Source organism: Tamandua tetradactyla, chromosome 7 (assembly GCF_023851605.1).
Source record: "Tamandua tetradactyla isolate mTamTet1 chromosome 7, mTamTet1.pri, whole genome shotgun sequence".
NCBI lineage: Eukaryota > Metazoa > Chordata > Mammalia > Pilosa > Myrmecophagidae > Tamandua > Tamandua tetradactyla.
This window is the reverse complement of record NC_135333.1, coordinates 43,398,019-43,415,645: the sequence shown is the minus strand read 5'-3', so window position 1 is coordinate 43,415,645 and position 17,627 is coordinate 43,398,019. Positions and strand designations below refer to the sequence as shown.

At 59.7% G+C, this 17,627-nt stretch overlaps 1 protein-coding gene across 1 annotated transcript in view; it reads right to left on the bottom strand.

Annotated features, from left to right (window-relative positions):
- The window catches only part of TAFA5 (TAFA chemokine like family member 5), a 126,333-nt gene that overhangs the window by 16,956 nt on the left and 91,750 nt on the right, over positions 1–17,627 (bottom strand). Inside the window, exon 3 of the mRNA XM_077167858.1 lies at positions 8,003–8,130. Within this exon, the coding sequence (XP_077023973.1) occupies positions 8,003–8,130 (128 nt within the window). The remainder of the gene's footprint in view (positions 1–8,002; positions 8,131–17,627) is intronic.

The window sequence follows — 17,627 nt, the reverse complement described above, 5'->3', positions numbered from 1 at the left end:
GGCGGGGGCTGGGGAGCCTGCTGCCTTGCGCCCATCCGCTCAGGGTGGTGAGAGAGGGAGGATCTCCTCTCTCCCGCTCCCTGGGCTCCTCTGCAGCAGTGCTTCTCCACCTTGGCCTCTTCCTAACAGTCACGTCCCTCTGGTTCTATCAGAGCCCACCACAAGCACCGGTGTATCTAATCCTGGACAGTGCACAGCAGCCCCGAGCCCCACTCTTCCCCCCGGCCCTCATGGCGCAGCCCTGTCCCTCCCCAGCCCCTCCAGCTTGTCCAGCCGCCCCACACCATCCGCAGCTCCAGCAGGAAGCAACCCAGTGGTCTCTAGAGAGAGAGAGATGGGCCCCATGCAGCCACAGAGGCTGAGCGACCGACGGCCCCCCTGCCTGAGTGGTCAGTGGTGGCAGGAGGCGTCTGCTCACTCCAGCAACAGCTCTCTGGGGTCCTCCTGGCTGAGCGCACCTCGCATCAGGATGAATGCAGAGCCTTGAGAGGAGCATGTGTTCGGGGCGAGCCCTTGGCCCACGGGCCTGGGGTACGGACACAGCCGGAGGCTGGCCCACAGGTCTCCAGCACATGGGATCCAGCCAGCAAGTCTCCAGGGGAAACTCCGGACCCCTCATCCATGCCGTTCTCATGCCAAGCTGCATGGCTGCTTTAGGGAAGTGACACAGATGCTCACCAACTTTCTCCTCCTGGGCCTCTGAGGCTGAGGTCATAAATGACACCTGGGTCATCCAAATTGGTTCTTTTGCTCCCACCCCTTGTCTCAGAGTCGATCTGGCCTTCTGCACCTGTGTGGACAGGGGCACAGAGCCCACTGCTCCGGGCACCGTGGCCATGCTGGTGGCCCTTCCCCAAGGGGTGGGGCCAGGCCTAGGTATGGCCTGCAGCTACCCCACTACACCTTAGCTCTCTGGGAAGCAGGGCAAGGTGGGGCAGCCGGGTCGCTTCCGGGGCACCAGATTCACATGAGCATGTGCTCCACCACTCTGCTAAAGCTCCCAGGCACCGCTCCGGGGGCGTCCTGCGGATGGGTGAGTCCAGGGTGAGGTGTTTGGAGATGGAGAAGCCGGGAGCATGATACCCTCCCCGCAAGGCCTGCCCTGGCTGTGCTGGGGGTGACACAACAGAGGAGTAGCCCCCTGAGGCTGCTGGGACAAGAGGGTCCTCAGGAGGCAGTCGCTGGGCTGGGCTCAGGGTGCCCACCATGCAGGATGCAGGGAACCCAGCAGGAGCTCCAGGAAGAGAACAATGGCCACGCCAGGGGCAGGGACTATGGTGGCCTCTGGTCAGGAAACTCCTCCCTGCCTCATGAAGGCCCAGAATCATTTTCCCTTTATTGGTTTTCAGAACGAGCAGCAGGACAGCAGCTGGGGCCTGGGTCTGTAATAATTACAGAGTTCCTAATAGCTGGATGAGCTTGCTGAAGAACGGGGGGTAAGGGAGCACGTGTGCCACCCACCCCCCCCCAAGCCACAGGAGGTAAGGCCTGGGCCTGGGGCCCAGAAGCCCCTATCTGCAGGGCTGACAGCTACAGGGCTCAATGGGCCAGGTGGTGTTTGCTTCACGTTGGGGGTCAGCCTGCTGTCCCCAGGTCCTCAGACCAGCCCTGGACTGGCATGAGAGAGGCCAAGTGCCTGCCAGCTGGGGATGGGTGGCGGGAGCTGATGGTGGGAGAAGGAAGCTGGGAGTCCCCCATGGCCATTCAGCTTGTGAGACCCCCTCCATGGTTCTCCACAGTTTCATCCTTGCTTGGGGCCAGTGGCCACCACACCGGTCTCCTCTGTCCCATCCAGGTCCCAGGCTCATGGCTCTGAGGTTCAGGTGAGGTGCAGACAAGAAGGGGCCCCAGGCACTCCGGAAGGTACCCCACCCTGAGCCTGGCATGGTGCAGGGTCCACTGGGCTGGAGGGGGCTGCAGGTGCTAAGCGGGGTAGAAGGGAGGGCTCAGCTCTAGGCACAGGCAGCCTCGGGTCTGGTGCTGCCTGCCATGTGCTGTGTGACTCTAGGTGGGTCATGGCACCTCTCTGGGCCTCATTCACATCATCTGTGCAATGCTATGGATGCACCCTGGCCCACGGGGGTGCTGGGAGGCAGAAGTGGCCCCCAAGCAAGCCCCTGTCTGTGTGTCTTTTGCCCTGCACTCCTTGAGGGTAGGACGCCTGCCCAGGCTGGGGGCTTAGGAGACAAACTTCTCACTCTCCTGGCAGCAGGCATGAAGAGTGCCTGAGGGCATGGCCTGCGCCAGCCACCACTGTCCTGCCCATAGGTTGTGGCCAGGCTCCTGGACCCACCTGGATGTGGACCCACCTGGATGTTCTCTCTGTCATGGGGTCTGGCCTCTTCCTGCCCCAGTGTGGCTCCAGCCCTGGAAGCCCCATGGGGAGCTGTCCCCGCCAGGACAGCATGGAACATGGTCTTAAAGGGACTGCCCTGGTACCTGGCCCCGTCTTCTCGTCCAGGTGTCCGTGTGACAGCGTGCACACGCTCCAGGAGAGGGGAAGCTCTGGAGACTTGCGCTGGCAGCCGAGGTGCCAGGAGGGAATGGACTGAACTCCCCTGGGCTCCCTGCACGCTGCTGGAGACACTCACTGCTACCTCATTGGCACCCGCCGGACAGGGGACCAGGGCTCCCAAAGGCCCTGCTGGCCCAGGCTCCTCCACCCCATGAGCCAGAGCCCCAACTGGGTCCTCTGTGTTTCCCAAGGGACTCTGGACGGCTGACATGCTGGGGTGTACGTGAGCCTCCTTCCTCACCACCCCCAGGCTAGGGAGCCGCTTCTCCCTCAGCGTCCTCACGGTGGCTGAGACGCGTGGATGGGCCAGTTACGGAACAAGGCGTCCGAGGCCCACCTTGCCTGCTGCTGTTGGCTCTGCCAGGAGCGGGACCCCATGGGGCATGTGGACGCGCCCTGCCCTGGGCGTTCGCCGGCTACCCCAGGCTGCTACGGGCCACTGTCCACATGGTTCCAGGGCTATGACCCTGCCTGAAACCCACCCCTGGCTACCCTGCATCGCCCCACGCACCCCCATGCGGGACCCGGCAAAGCACTCAGCTGTGGCCACGCACCCCAACACTCAAGCTTCGCCCCCAGCTCCAATCTCTGCAGAGAAACCAAGTCAGGCACTTGGGGGTCGGGCCATCCCCCACCCAGGTCCCGCAGGGCCCTTGCACACATTGGATCAAAAGGCGCCACTCGTCTCTCCAGGAATGCTCACAGCCGCCCTCATGCTCTGCCTGACGCCACGTCCTTCAGGCCCCGCCTGGTACCCTGAAGCACCGCCCGGCCCGGCCACACCTCTGTGTCCTGCTGCAGCCTCATTCCCTCGCCCACAGCCCGAGTGACCTCCAAAAGCAGCTCAGTTCACCATGCACTCCCAGCTGCAGGCCCTCCACGGCCCCCTGCATGTAGGAAGGAGCCCAGGGCCCTCCCAAGGGCCCCGCGGCCTCCCGCCCCACCCCCGTGCCTCAAACACAGGCTCTCTGGATGAAGCCCGGCCTGGGACAGGGGGCAAAGCTCTTCCCTGTCTCCACCCAGCCCTCCCCTCCCCCAGTTGCCGGACCTGATGACCCGCGAAACCGCAGCTCTCTGAGGACAGGGAGTGTCCAGCTCAGGAGTCCGGGATGTCCCCTCGGGAACCGCCACGCCCACCGAGGGCAGAGCTCAGAGCTCAGAGCTCACCCTGCCACACAGCTACATGGAGACGTGTCGGATCCAGTCCAAAGAGCCCGAAATCCTCCCCCCGCCGCCGCCCACCCCCGACCATGGAGCAATTTTCCCTGGGAAATTGTCAAGTGGTTTGTTTTCTCCCCCTGACTTCCTGGTCTTCTATGAACCTGGGATCCATCCCCGAACTCCCGTGGGGGGGGCACGTCTCTCCAGGCCCAGCACACAGCGGCAGGCCCGTGGCGGCTGGCCCCTCGCTCATGGGTGTCGTCGCACGCAGACCCCCTGCCCCAGCAGCTGTCCCCCACAGGGCTGAGACCCCTTCTGCCGCCCTCCTGGCCCGCCCGTGCCTGCGCCCCGCCCCCCGGAGCCCCTGGCATGGTTTTCTGAGGAGTGGCTCAGAGGAGGCCCGGAGCTGTGCCCCCTGGTAGTGGACTCCTCCGTGGAGCCCCCGCTGCACGTGGATTTCCAGGGGCAGCACGCCTGGGGAGCGCGGACCCGGTCCGGGGGCTTTCTGGGTTTGAGCAGCTCACGGGAGAGAGGAACTGCCCTGACGTCCAGCATCTGCAACGTGACCCACTTCCCCCTCCTGAGTTGTCAGGAGGCGTCGGTTCCTCTCAGAGCATTAGAGGGCCTCATCCGTTTCCTTCCTGCTCCCGGGACACACAGGTGGGGCAGCCGCAGCGCCGAGTTCTGGAATTTCTTTAGAGAATGTTTCTTCGATAATTTATTTTTCCCCATTTTTCTCTATCTTTGAAGCATCTGCTCTTCAGAACTCTTGAATTGATGTTATAATTGCTTTTCCCTCTCCTTTGCTATTTTCCAACCCTTCCTGAACCCTCTTCTCTCTGGCTTTCTGGGATGGCTCCTCAGTTCTATGTCCCAAGAATTCTATTGGGTTTTAAACAAATTCTGCAGCTGTGCATGCGTGCATACACATACACACACACACACACACACACACACACACACACACACACACACACACAGAGTTGGGTTCCTGAAAGTGCTTTTCTACCCTCTTAATGCCCCGTTAGCAGCTTCCCAGGCCAGGTATCTGTACCTGGGTGACAGCCCCACACTGAGCAGCTCAGAACCCTGGCCATGTGCTCTGTCCACAAGCCGGGAATGGGGGTGGTTCAAGGTGAAGCTTAGGCCTGATGGGGGGCTGGCTGGCCCTTCTTTCCCCCAATAACCTCAGCCTTCAGGACAGGCAGACCCCTACAAGGGGGCTTTGGGGCCCAGGAGCTCGGCCCGAGGCTGCCCGGAGGTCCCTGAGGGCCACATCCGCAAGGCTGGGTCAGGTGAGGGCGTCACCAAGGTGGACAGGAGCACCCTGCTGGGAGGACAGCCCAGGACCGTGGCCTGGGACCCGCCCCATTCCTGCGCCCTGGGTGCATGTCACGTGCCCTCCCTTGCGGCGGTGGCCCCACCAGCCCCTCCTGTGTCACCTGGCCTCCCTCTGCTGCCCTGACTTCCCAGCTCCTCTGGGCACCCAGCTCCTCTTCTGGAGCACAATTCTTTTACACTCCTGACTCTCAGGTGCCACGCGTCCAGACACTGCAGCTCTATCTCCTGGAGGGTGTTCCCCCCACCCCACCGTGGACGAGCCCTTTTGGGGAGGAGGGTCTGCGGTACCCCCTACGGTTTCCACCTCACCTGCTGGGTCCATCCTCCTCTCCACACCCACAGGCACCTGCCAAGCTGATTTCTGAGCATGGAATCAGCTCAGGAATTTCTGCCCCTGGACCCCCACCCCCAGGGAACCAAGGAGCAAATGAGTTTAGTGCTCTCGGGACAGCCCTGGCGTCCACGCATGGGTCCGGCAGCATCTGTGGAACTGTTAGGGGGCCGCAAACCGTTTCCCAGAGTGGCTGCTCCCTTTTACATCCCTGTCATCCGCCAAGGGCCACTGAAGCCTCCCCCACCTCCCCACTGGCTGTTTCCTCTTCCTGATTCTAGCCCAGCTGGTGGGTGGGTGGGAGGTGGCACCTCATTGTGGCTTGATTTGCATTTCCCCCGAGGGCCACCCACTCCCCACTGATTTCCTGCGGCTCTTCACCTGCTCGGTGCCCATTCGTAAATCTTCCTTAGAGGAATTTCTATGCAAATGTTTGGCCCATTTTTTTAATTGGGCCATTTGTCTTTTTATTGTTGAGTTGTTAGAGTTCTTTATGTATTCTGGTTATTAGATCCTTATAGATATGTGACTTGCAAATCTCTTCTCCTATTCTATGGGTTGTTCCACTTTCTGGAGAATGTCCTCTGATGCACAAGAATTTTTAATTTTGATGTAATCCAGTTTATCTATTTTTTCTTTGGTTGCATGTGCTTTGGCTGGCCATTGCATGATCGATGGTCCCGAAGCTGTGCCCCTGTTTCCTTCTGGGAGCCATCTAGGTGTAGCTCTCACACTTAGATCTTTAATCCATTTGAGCTTATTTGTGTATATGGTGGGAGGACTCCTGTATGTGGTTAGATAACATTTTTTAATCCAAGGTCATCCAGGGTCATTCAGTTTAAACTCACTTTCTGCAAAACAGCCGTTCTGAAGGATTGACACCTACTCAAAGCCCAGGGAAGCTGAATGGACAGAGGCGCTGGGCGGCGGCAGTACCAGGCCTGCTCAGGCGCCCTGGAGAGGGTGGGTGTCCATTTTCCCAGGGCCCACTTAACCCGTGGAGGCAGCTGGCCCTCCTTGGTCTGTGTGGCTGCTAAATCCTGGGCAACATGGTGAACAAAATCTCCCTCTCAAAGGTGCTGTTTGCAGCGTGTGCATCACCACGAATACATCACCACCACACCCAGTACCCTTTCTGTGGGTGCAGCGCCTTCATCTCAACCAGTGCCGGTCCAGAACCAGTAGCAGGCCGAGGCACGACACAGGAAGACCAAGTCAGGGGTGCTGGCCGGGCACTGGCCAGTCCCCCTGCGATCCTCAGCCCAGGTCTCAGGCGCCCCAGAGCCCACCCGCCCCATGTCTAATGGGCTCTCAGATGGCCCATCCACACCGTGTCCTCAGGGCACTCCCAAGGGGCCTGGGCTTGGGTTGGAAATGAAATGTCCAAGCACAAGCAGGACTGGAGATGGCCACTGTCCTCTGGACACTGCTCCTGGAGAGGCGTGGTAGTTTATGAGTTCCCAGGAAATGACCAGGTCTTTGACTGTAGAGAATGACATTGGGATGGGAGACCCCCGGAAAGAACAACTTCCAGTGCACATTCTTCCATGCGGCAGCTTGTGGGCCAGGGGCCCACAGGCTCCTCACACCTCAGCAGGTGCATTTATGGAATCGCTGGCCCTTGTGGGGAGGGCAGATCAAGCAGCTGCGGGTGCTGGATCAGAGAGGTGAGGGCTCGGCTCAGGTGGGGAAAATGCTAACAGTGTTCCGACAGCCACGTGTGCTCAGAGACACTCCCAGGGGAAGGAGGGCGAAAATCAAGCCAAAACTCAGCAGAATTGGCCTAAATGTCCCCAGACACGGGAGGCCTCAGGGAAAGTCCTGGAGGGATGCCCCCACCCCATGTCACACCATGGATGCTGGAACGTCCTGTAGCTTCACTGCCTGGGGCCTGGGCACCCCAAACTCCAGCCCACTAACCAGCTTGGCCACTGGGCCAGCAGATTAATTGCCAGCAGACGCAATTCTCTTTGGAGCAGCTGTAGCAAACCAGCCCTTGAAAAATCTGCAAAAACAGCATCCAGAGATACCCCGCCAAGGCTTGAGGGCCAGTCTCATGAGTAGAAGAGGGGGTCCTGGGCTGGGGGTCCCTGCGGCCATCTGTCCACATCCTGGGCCTGCAGGCTCAGCCTGGTCCTTAAAGCATGGACCTCAAAGAACAAATCTTGAGCAACGGCCCTGTGCCCTCTGCTTTCCTTGAGCACCAGCCTGTGTGGAAGGGGGCAGAAGGGCCAGTGCCAGATCCCCAGAGAATGCGGGTAGAATGGGGCTGACGTGCCCTGAAGGGCTTTGGGGGTCTCCAGTCTAGTGGACTCACAGGCCTGATTTCGCAGCAGGATGTCTTTCCCTGGAGGAAAACCACCATCCCGACCCCCACCTCTCTCCTGAGAAAGTCCCGCTTGGCCCGAGGGTCACATGAGTGCCAGGTGTGTCCCCTAGCCTCATGCTGCCCACACCTCTGTGCCCGGGGCAGGGGCAGGCAGGGGACAGGCTGCCTTGGGGTCTCAGCTCCAGGTGGGGAGTTGGGAGGTAGGAGGGAGAGGGGCGGGGGGGGGCGGCCAGCACCAGCCCCTCCCGGCTCCCTGGTCAAACCCGGTGTCTGTGGGCGACACGACCCCGTGGAGCAACCACAGGCCGGCGCCTGCCTCACTCACCGTTGTGGTCTTTATTCGCCCTCCAGGCTGCGTGCACGTCCAGCCTGACCGGTTGATCAACAAATCACAGCCTTCTCCCTCCAGGCATGGAAGCATGTCACACCACTGCTTGGTTTTGATGATCCGCGCTGTGGGGAGAAGACAGAGAGCCGTGAGTGTCTTGCTCGCCACACGGCCAGGTGCCCAGGACGGGGCCCATGGTGGCAGGGGAGGGTCCGCGGGCAGTGCCCAGAGTAGCCACATGTCCAGGGTCCGGAGAGTGCTTGGGGCAGCTGCCCGGCAGTGTGAGCCCCGCTCCTGCCCATCAGGGAGGCGCTGGAGAAAGACGCAAGGCTCAGGCCTACGCCACCCCCACCCCAAGAGGCGACAAGCAACGTGCTCCCTTGGTCCAGAAGTCACCGGAGGGCCCCAAGAAGCCAGGAGGGGGGTCTTCTCAGCCAGAGGCTGGGCATACGGGATGGGGACAATGTGCCGTCTGCAGGGACGCGCAGAACAACCCGACAGGACCCCTGTGCCTCTCGGGGCTCTGCTGAGACTAAGGGCCTGACCTCCGAGGCCCCTTCGGCGTCCACGACAATGAGACTCCAGGACTAATGGGCCCGAGCCCTGCCTGTGGCCCTGGGAAAGCAGAGGGAGGGCACGTGCTGGTCACAATGAGCAAGGGGATCAGAAGTGACCGGTGATGTGCGACGAACACAACCAAACTCAAGGCCACATCAGCGTCTCCCTCTCCTCCTGGACACACATGGCCATGGGTGCCTGCCAGGGCTGGCAGGGATCGCCTGAGATGGCCCTGCTAAGGGAAGTCCTAAAACCCGGGAGTCCGTGGTGGTATGAATGCTGACATATCAATTTAATCTCCATTAAAGGGGCCACAGGAGGACCGTTTGTCATTTTCACATTAGGAAAAATGCATTATGTCCTTCATGCACATATAAATACTTTGGCAGCACTTTTATTACAACGAGCCCTTTAAACAAGGATCGTGTTCCAGTTACAAAACAAAAACATTCAGAACAGATGCCAGCGATGCGCCAGATACAATTTCACTTTGAAGGTAAGTTATAAACACGTATAGGTAACACACAGTCAGCGTGAACCCCGCAGTTGGAGATTGCCTGGAGAAAACAGGATCTTACAGAAAAAAACAAATGTTGTAAATTTGGGGTCTGAGGCCAGAAGAGGCCCCTGAGAGCCAGTGCATCTGTTCCACATTCACCAAGCGGAAACCGTGTACCTGATCAAAATGCAAAACCACCCATTACACTGAACATCTTTCCACAGGAACAAGAGGGCCTGCCACGCATTTTCATTTCCGTGCTCAAAGTTTTTTGGGATCTTCCTCCCTCTTTCCAGAGACGCCTGAAATTCAAATTGTTTTGATGCAAGCGATTTACACCATAAGAAACCGAGACAAGCCACAGTTTCCCTGTTTCTCCTTCTTTCTGATTTGCTCCGGACCGGCACTGTGGGGGCAGAGAGTCCGCTCTCATTTCCCGGCCCTGCAGGGCGGGCGGGCTCTGCTCACCTGCCCAGCACACAGGCTGCCAAGACCCTGGACCCGGAAGCAGGGCGGGCACAGCTCCACGCTCACTCGCCTCCCTCCTCTCTGCCCAGGAGCGTCCTTGACATGCTTTTCTTTCCCTCCCTCCTTCCCTCCTTTCCCCTTCCTCCCTCCCTCCCTCTCTCTCCTCCCTTCCTCCTTTTTTCCTTCCCTCCCTCTCTTTCTCCCATTTTTAATAAATCCAGTGACTTCTTGTTTGCAACAACTAGACCTGCCATTTCCCAAGGTCCTTGCCATACTAAGTTTTCTCCCGCGATTACGCCCAGTTGTGGAGGAAGCCCCACTGTAAGAGTCACCATGCACACTGGTGTGAGCTCACGTGTGCACACTGTCCCCCAGCACCCACGTTCAGGGGCGCGTCACGTGCACAGCTGCCCAGGGTCCTGCTTCTGGCAGGGCCCCATGCCCACTCCAGCCCAGTGCCCGCGCCAGCCGGAAGCCCGTCATCAAATTTAACAGACGGCCCCACAGTTTCATTCTGCACTGCCCCCCCACCCCCACCCCAGGTTGTGACTGTCCCTGTTCGGGAAACAGGAAAAGGACATCAGGGCATCCGTGAGGGCACAGGCCTTGGGTGGTGGTCCCAGGGGAGGGGGACTTAGGGAGACTTTGGAAAGGGGCTGACCTCAGAGTCTGGGGACAGTTGGGGAAAGGGACTGAGGGACAGCATCCCCGTTGGAGTGCTGAGGTAGCTTCATTGCAGGTGCCAGCTCCCACCATGTGGTCAGAGTGCCCAGAGACCTGTGCTGAGCAGCTACGTGGCACCACCAACCCACTGTGAAGTTGGCTGTGGGCACAGAGGGCGCCATCCAGGCAGGGAGCGGCGTGCTGGCCAGCCCTGCACCCTGGCCCAGCCACAGGCATCTTCATTCCACAACCCAGGAGCCAGGTCACCCAACTAACAGCCATCCCAGGGGCAGCTGCCCTCCAAGCCAGGGAGCCCTGGGGGCCCAGAGACGTCCTTCGTCCAGCTGGAAAGTGTGGGAAACACTGCCACAAATAGAGAGCCAGGGCCGTCTCCCCTGCATGGGTGGCACATGCCCTCTGCTGCCCACCAGCCGAGTAGGGGGAGAGGGGCGCCCTGGAAGTATCCCCTGCACAAGCACCCGCTTCTGGGCTGCCAGCTCCAGCTGAGTTGTCAGAGGAGAGAACACAGCAAAGGCACAATGCTCTGGGGGTGCTTCATGGACTCGCAATCCCCAGAGTGGAGTCGGGGGTGGACTGGCATCTCTCAGCCCGTCTCCCTCGGGCCTCTTCTCCTTGCCTGCTCATCATTCATGCCGAAACTCACCAATTGCTGGCTCCCCCATCCCTGATCCATCATTTTCAGAGACAGTAAAAAATGTATGAAAATCTTGCTGGACACCAATGAATACAAAACTTTAAGTGCGTGAAGAAGCTACAGGATTAAAAACACACACACATCCCAATCCCCGGAAATCCTATATGCAATATCTGAGAAAGGAATTTGACAAATGAGTGAAAAAGGTTTTTTCCATTCCTCTGACGTGAAGCCCACATAAAGGGGATGTGGAGAAGCTGAAGAGAGGCTGGATAGAAATCTCCATCTGGGCTCTCGCCGCGTCCCCCATCAAGTCAGTCAGCGCTGGGAGGGAATCTCGGCGCTCCGCCCACCTGGGTGGCCTGGGGTCGCCGATGCCAGCCCCTTCTTGCCCAGGGAGCCAAGGACACAGACTTGGAGTCTAAAAACGCACGTAGACTTTGGCTGATAGGGGACATGGCTGGCCAAACGTCCATGACCTGCAGCATGCCACAGAGAGGGCCCAGGGCAGGACAGGGGAAACCAGGCGGTGAGGACACCAGCAATGCCAGAGGGCAGGTCCTCAGCACCCACAGTCCCTTGCAGGCACGGGAGAGCCTGAGAAACAGGGTGTAGCAACATGTATGGGTGCCCAGGGCCAGGAAGGGAGCTGTCCTGGCAGCCTCAGGCTGGGAAGGGGGCTAGGGCCCACCCGTGCCACAGTCAGGGTGCCTGGCAACCCATGCACACAACACGCACACATGTGCAGGTACACATGTGCACAGGCAGTGCACACATATCTGCACACATGCAAATCATCCCACTACACAACACACATATGCATGTTCATGCACGTGGCACAGCCTACACATGCACACAGGTACGCTTACACACATGAACTCAGCAATGTACATTTATGCACACATATATACACACCTGTAAGACCCGTGTATGCAAACACATGCACACACAGGCACAGACCCACTCCCACTGTGCCAGGTCACAGGGAGTGTTTGAGAAAGGTCAGTCTCTTGCTGGCCACTGCACCCCCACCTCCACCGCAGGGCACCAGCAGGCCGGCTGCGGGGCACACACGCCTTTTGTTTACTGTGGAGCTCAGCCCCCTTCACCGGCCTACTTCCTGCTCGAGGCAGCGCAGGCCAGGGCTTCCCAGGGACAAAGCGGCCTTTCACGCCCATTGCTTACAACGTCATGTTCCCCTGGCACCGTGCGAGGGGTCTCTGCTCCAGCGCCTGCCATGGGGTGGCTCTCTCGGGCTGGGAAGGACCCTCCAGGGCTGCAGGAGCTCCTGCATGGGTCGGCAGGGGTGGGGGGGACGGACAGAGGTGGTGGCTGGGCTCTGGGACAAATTCAAGGCACACAAAATTGTCCCTGTCCTGGGAGAGGGAATGTCCAGCCAGGGGCTGAGCTGCGTGTGGGTGGGGCAGGCCAGCATGGGACACTCAACCAGGGCTGCGGATCCTCAACACACTTGTTCTGGAGGCCTGTGGTCACTTTGCTGAAAGGACAATTGGCACAAACTTCCAGGCAAAACTTGGACGGCGCTGGAGGCAGATCAGGGTGGTGGCCTGGATGACAGGGGCCCAGGAAAAAGGCAGAACAGACAGAGGTGCCCAGGAAAAGACAGGAGCACATCACATTAAGGGAAGAGACAGTTATTCACGAAGGAAACGGCCACTCAGATGATGTCCTCCCAGGCCAGGTGGGCAGAACCTCATGGAGGGGCTACCACAAAGTTTGCAAATTTGGGGAATCCCAGGGGGCTCCATGGCAGGTCAGGGGCTGGAGACACAGCCTCGCCTATGTCAGTGATCCACTCCTGGGGAATGCCTATGAGCTCCCAGAGAAGACCCTGCTCAGAGGCAGGCTGCCAGGCCCCCGCTGCTCCCCAGCATCAGTCACTGCTTCTGGGAGATGAGCTCCGGCCACTGGAATACGGGCTGGGTTGGGTGGGGGGTGAGGGCGCCACTTCCCATTCCGACCCCGGGCTCCTCCCCTGCCTGCCGAGGCTCTAGCCTTTTGCCTCCTTGGGCAGTGGCGTGTGGGGCTTGGAGAAGCTGTGAGATGGAAGGGGTCTGCCTGGTACCTGAGTCCCCTGGGGAGAGCCGCTGCAGGCCAGGAACCCCTCTCTGCCTTTATGGGAGAAAATCAACATGTCTGGCGTCAGGTCCCCTCTCATGGGCTTTATCTGTCACCACGGCTGGTGTTACCAACACTAACATGGCCAGGTGATGCTCTTTCACCTGGAGCAGCCCCCAGCCAACCCCAGGGGACGTAGGAGAGAGCAGCTGGGGGGCTGGGAGGAGCAGAGGAGTCAGGGCAGGCGTGTTGCTCTACTGGATAGGGCATGCTAATCCCTAACTGACATGGGCTCCAGGATGCAAGTGCCACAAGAACTCTGACAATCTCAGAGATGCTGGGAAAGCTACAGGATCCGCTGGAGTTCATCCCAGGTGCAGAGGCAGGATACCTCTGTCCCCCAAGAGGTATATCCATGTCCTGACTCCTGGGACCTGTGAATGGGGCCTTACAGGGAAATAGGGGCCCTGCAGAAGGAACCCTGCACCTATTAGGCAGACCCTCCATGCCCCTGAATCTGGCTGGGGCCCTGCATGCCTTGTGCACCCCAGAGAGCTTGGGGTCAGCCGCCCACAGGACAGGAGGCCAGGAAGCAGCCAAGGGTTGCTGCCAGGTCCAGGAGAGACGTTGGCTGCAGAGTCCTCTGGGTGTCAGGTTGCACAGGCTGGGCTGGGTGAGTTGGGCTTCAGGGGGCCAGGGGGCCCTGTGGGGGTTGGGCAGCTGCTGTGAGCCTTGCATGGACAGTAGCCTGTCTGGTAGATCCAAGGTGGGCCAGGTGTGGGGGTACAAGACCCTGATCCAACCCCTTGTGAGCTCCCAACTCCAGGTGAGGAGGATATGGCAACAAGCACCTGGTCCTGACCCAGCGCAGCTGGGTCAACACCTGCCTAGGTCCCCCCCCACCAGGTCCTACACAAATCCCAAGGAAAGGACACGAGGGCGAATGAGCAGCATATCCTGAGTCTCACGAAACCCATGCCCCATGCTCCAGGGAGAGGCTGGGTGACCCTGCCTGCCAGCCTGGAGCTGGGAATCTTCTGTTCTCCCTCCACACCCCCAGAACACCCCCGAGCCCACCAACTTTCCCTGCTTCTCTCTAAGCCCACCTGGCCACCTGCCTGGGCAGCGGACACCCCTGGGGCAGGTGTGGACAGGCCCCGCTACAGAAGGAAGCCCCCCGAGCACTTTGTAGCAGGGCAGGGGGCTCACCCTGTGACCCGGGAGGGGAAGGGCTGTGGGATTCCCACACCCTCAAGATCATCTGGGGCCCCCACAGTCAACTCCCTGGGGAGGCCAATCTCACATGCACACAGTTGGCGCCCAGGAATGGCCTGCACAGTCGGCACCTGGTGATGCTGCTCCCACCCATATACAGTTGGTGCTCAGGGCATGTTGCGCCTGCCTGTACACAGTCGGTGTTCAGGGAATGCAGGTCCTGCTCTTACAGGGTGCTCACAGAAAGCTTGCAGACAGTTGGCATCTGGGGTTGCTGCTCCCACCTGCATACAGTCGGCACTCAGGGAATGCTGCTACTGCCCTTACAGGATATTCAGGGAGGGCCTGCACATAGCTGGCACCTGGGGATGCTGCTCCCACCTGCACACAGTCAATGCTCAGGGAACGCTGCTCCTGCCCGCACACAGTTGGCACTGAGAGGCTGCTCCAGGCTGCAGGCACACTGCTGAGTTCACCAGCCCTAGGGCCGCTCCTTCCCTCCTGGGCGATTCCTCTAAGAGAAGCCTGGGTACCACGGGCACAGGTGGCACAATACCTGAGTCAGGAGAGCCCTTGCCCAAAGAACAGCTGTGCTGGGAGCTTCTGTGTGGGGGGTACAGGGAGCTGCTTCTGTGTGGGGGGCACAGGGAGCTGTGAAGTGAACCCGGTTTCACTGTACAACTAGTAATAAAAAGGAGAGGGGGCACCAAAACCCCCAAGTCCCACAGTAATAGGAAGAGTTAAAATGACATTCCCCTAGGCATTAAAGATAATTAAAAATCCCCCCCAAAAATCCAACCCCCAGAGAGTGAACCTTCCAGAAGCCTCTGCCCAGCCCAGGTCACTGGCCCCTCTGCATTCCGGCCGGAGTGTGGCCGAGGCCTGGACCCCAGGAGCCGGGGCCGAGTCAGTCCCCATCTGACTGAGAGCCGGTGCTGAGCCCTGCAGAGTTGATGTGCCATCGAGTGGGGGGTGGGGGTGGGGGTGGGCGTGGACTTGCATGTGGGGTTTCTCTTGCAATCCCAGGGCCCGAGGGCTGGTCTCAGGAACAGCACCAAAGCTGCGACCAGCACATATGCCTTCCAGGGGCTGCGAGACGTGCTCCTAAGGGCTGGGGCAGCCTGGGCAAGCCTGGGGGCCACGTCCCCAGGGGCGGGAGTGGTTGTCTGGGCCATCTTGGTGATGAAGCCAAAGGTGCAGAGATGAGGCCTCTGTTCAGCTCAGCCAAACCCAGGGGGCGTCGGCCACACCGGGCCAGTGCCACTTGTGGGGGGCACCCCACCCCACCCCAAGGGCGGGGCTTCCTTTACGGCACAGAGAGAAGCACACAGCTGCCTGTATGTGTTTTTAAAATTAAAAATTAGCGAAAACTAAAATGAACAAACAAAAAAGTGCCTGTTTGTGTTGGAGCCCCCTGAGCTTGGGGAAATCCCCTGAGAACTGCCCGCACAGGGGGCCTGGCTGCACAGCAGCTGCACCCCCTGACGCCCCTCCAGCCAGGTGCTAGAGTTCCAGTTCCCCACACCCTCTCCTGGCCCTGCTATTTTCTGGTTTTGTTTTTCAATAGTGGCCATCCTTGTGGGTGCGGTTTGCCTTTCCCTGGCCCCACCCAGCCATCCCTCCCCCAGTTGAGCAGTGCCTCTCCCTAAAAAATATCCTGCAGCTGCTTGGGTGGTCTCTGCCTGCCCTGCAGCTCCTGGGCTGCAGGGCCCATCAGAGGCTCTGCGAAGTTTCCTGAGTGAGGAAGGGCAGAGTGGGTGGACACACAGTGCCTGCTTCCTGTCCCACCTGGCCCGCAGCTCCCAGATGCACAGGGGCTTAGAAGGCAACAGAGAGGACATGAAGGTGTGGGCCTGGGGGGGCAGCATGGCCTCCATCACCCCAGGCTCTCCCTGGGTTCCGAGTCATATGCAGGGGTCCCCGGAGAGAGGCAGCCTACTTGGCCTCTCCCTCCATGATGGCAGCGAACCACCACTGCCCCCAGGACTCGGCTTATGTCTCCATGCCACGTGCCTCCACTCTCCTGGCAAGGGGTCCTGAGAGGGTGGGGTCTCAGTGGACCTCAGTGGGGCCAGATCACAAGGGCCGTGAGAGCCTGGCATGGCTGGCCAAAGCACCTTGTCTGCAAATGATGGAGAGAGGTACGCAGCTGTGTATGCATGCCTGTGTGTGCCTGTGTGTCTGTGTCGTGTGTGTGTATGCGTCTTTGGATCTCTCCATGTGTGTGTGTCCCCGTGTGAATGTGCATCTCTATGCATGTATATATCCATGTGTGCGTCTCAGTGTGTGTCTTTGTGAGCATGCCCGTGTGTGTGTTGGTTTGTGTGCATGTCTGGGTATGCATGTTGTGTGTCTGTGTGTGCGTGACTGTGTGTGCCTGTCTGTGTGTGCATGTGCATACATGTGTGTGGATTTTACAAGTTGGATCCCGGGTCCTCGGCAGTGTACTGAGGAACAGCCTGCCCCTGGCCAGGAGACCTATTCTGGCGAGAGCCCTCCTCTGTTTTCTGGCACAGGACAGCTCCGGCCCCACGCCCTGGAAAGGCAGTGCAGTTCAGAAGTGCTCTCACCCCTGCCAGGCTCCACGGCACCCCTAAATCTCACCACTGGAGGACTTGGGGAGGCCCTGAGGACAAACCTAGGCCCCGGGTTCTGAGCCACCTGGGGGCAGCCCCGAACCTCCATCTTCAGACATGCCACACAGGTTCCTAACACGTACAAAGACTTTCAACGGCATCTGAATGCTTACTAGTCCCGTGTGTTCCCAGTAATTACAACGCTCGGTTGTGTGTGCACTTCGGGACCCTGGGGGTGCCGTGGGGACACTGTCACTGTACTTGACACGGTTTATTTCATTTCCTCCACCTCTGCCTAGAGTGTCAGGCTCTGACTGACTGCCTTAAAATCTGGGTAAATAAAATTACCACCTTCGGCCCTAAAACACACCTTGCGTCCTTACTGCTGGCAGGGTCCCAGGGGCGTTGATTAGACCTGACAACCAGGAGGGGTGGGGCCGAGATGGCAGCGTCACCGAGCCAGCTCCTAGAGCTCCTGGAGCTGCTGAGCTGGCTTCTGGCTTGTCACAGATGCACCATGTGCTTAGGTGGTTCCCCGGGCAGCACGGGCGCTGGGCATGGGGAGGGCTGGGACACTGTGTATATGGGATGCTGGGGGCCGGGGAGGCTGAGACACTGTGTATAGGGGATGCTGGGCGCAGGGGTGGCCCAGGGCAGGATGATGCAGGGACGCCAGCAGGCTGCGGTACCCACTTCCCAGGGCCTCTGGTCTCTGGGAGGGGTCTGGGAAGGCTGGCTCCAGGACACCCCTGCCTCTGCCCTACTCCTCTTGGGAACATATCTGAGCTTGTGGCTCTCACTGCTAATGGACACTACGGAGTGGCCCTGCCCATCACAGCTGACAGAGGAGAGGATGCTCACACCAGGACTGGGAGGTGAGGGCTGGTTCTGGGGGCCGGGAGGGGGCGG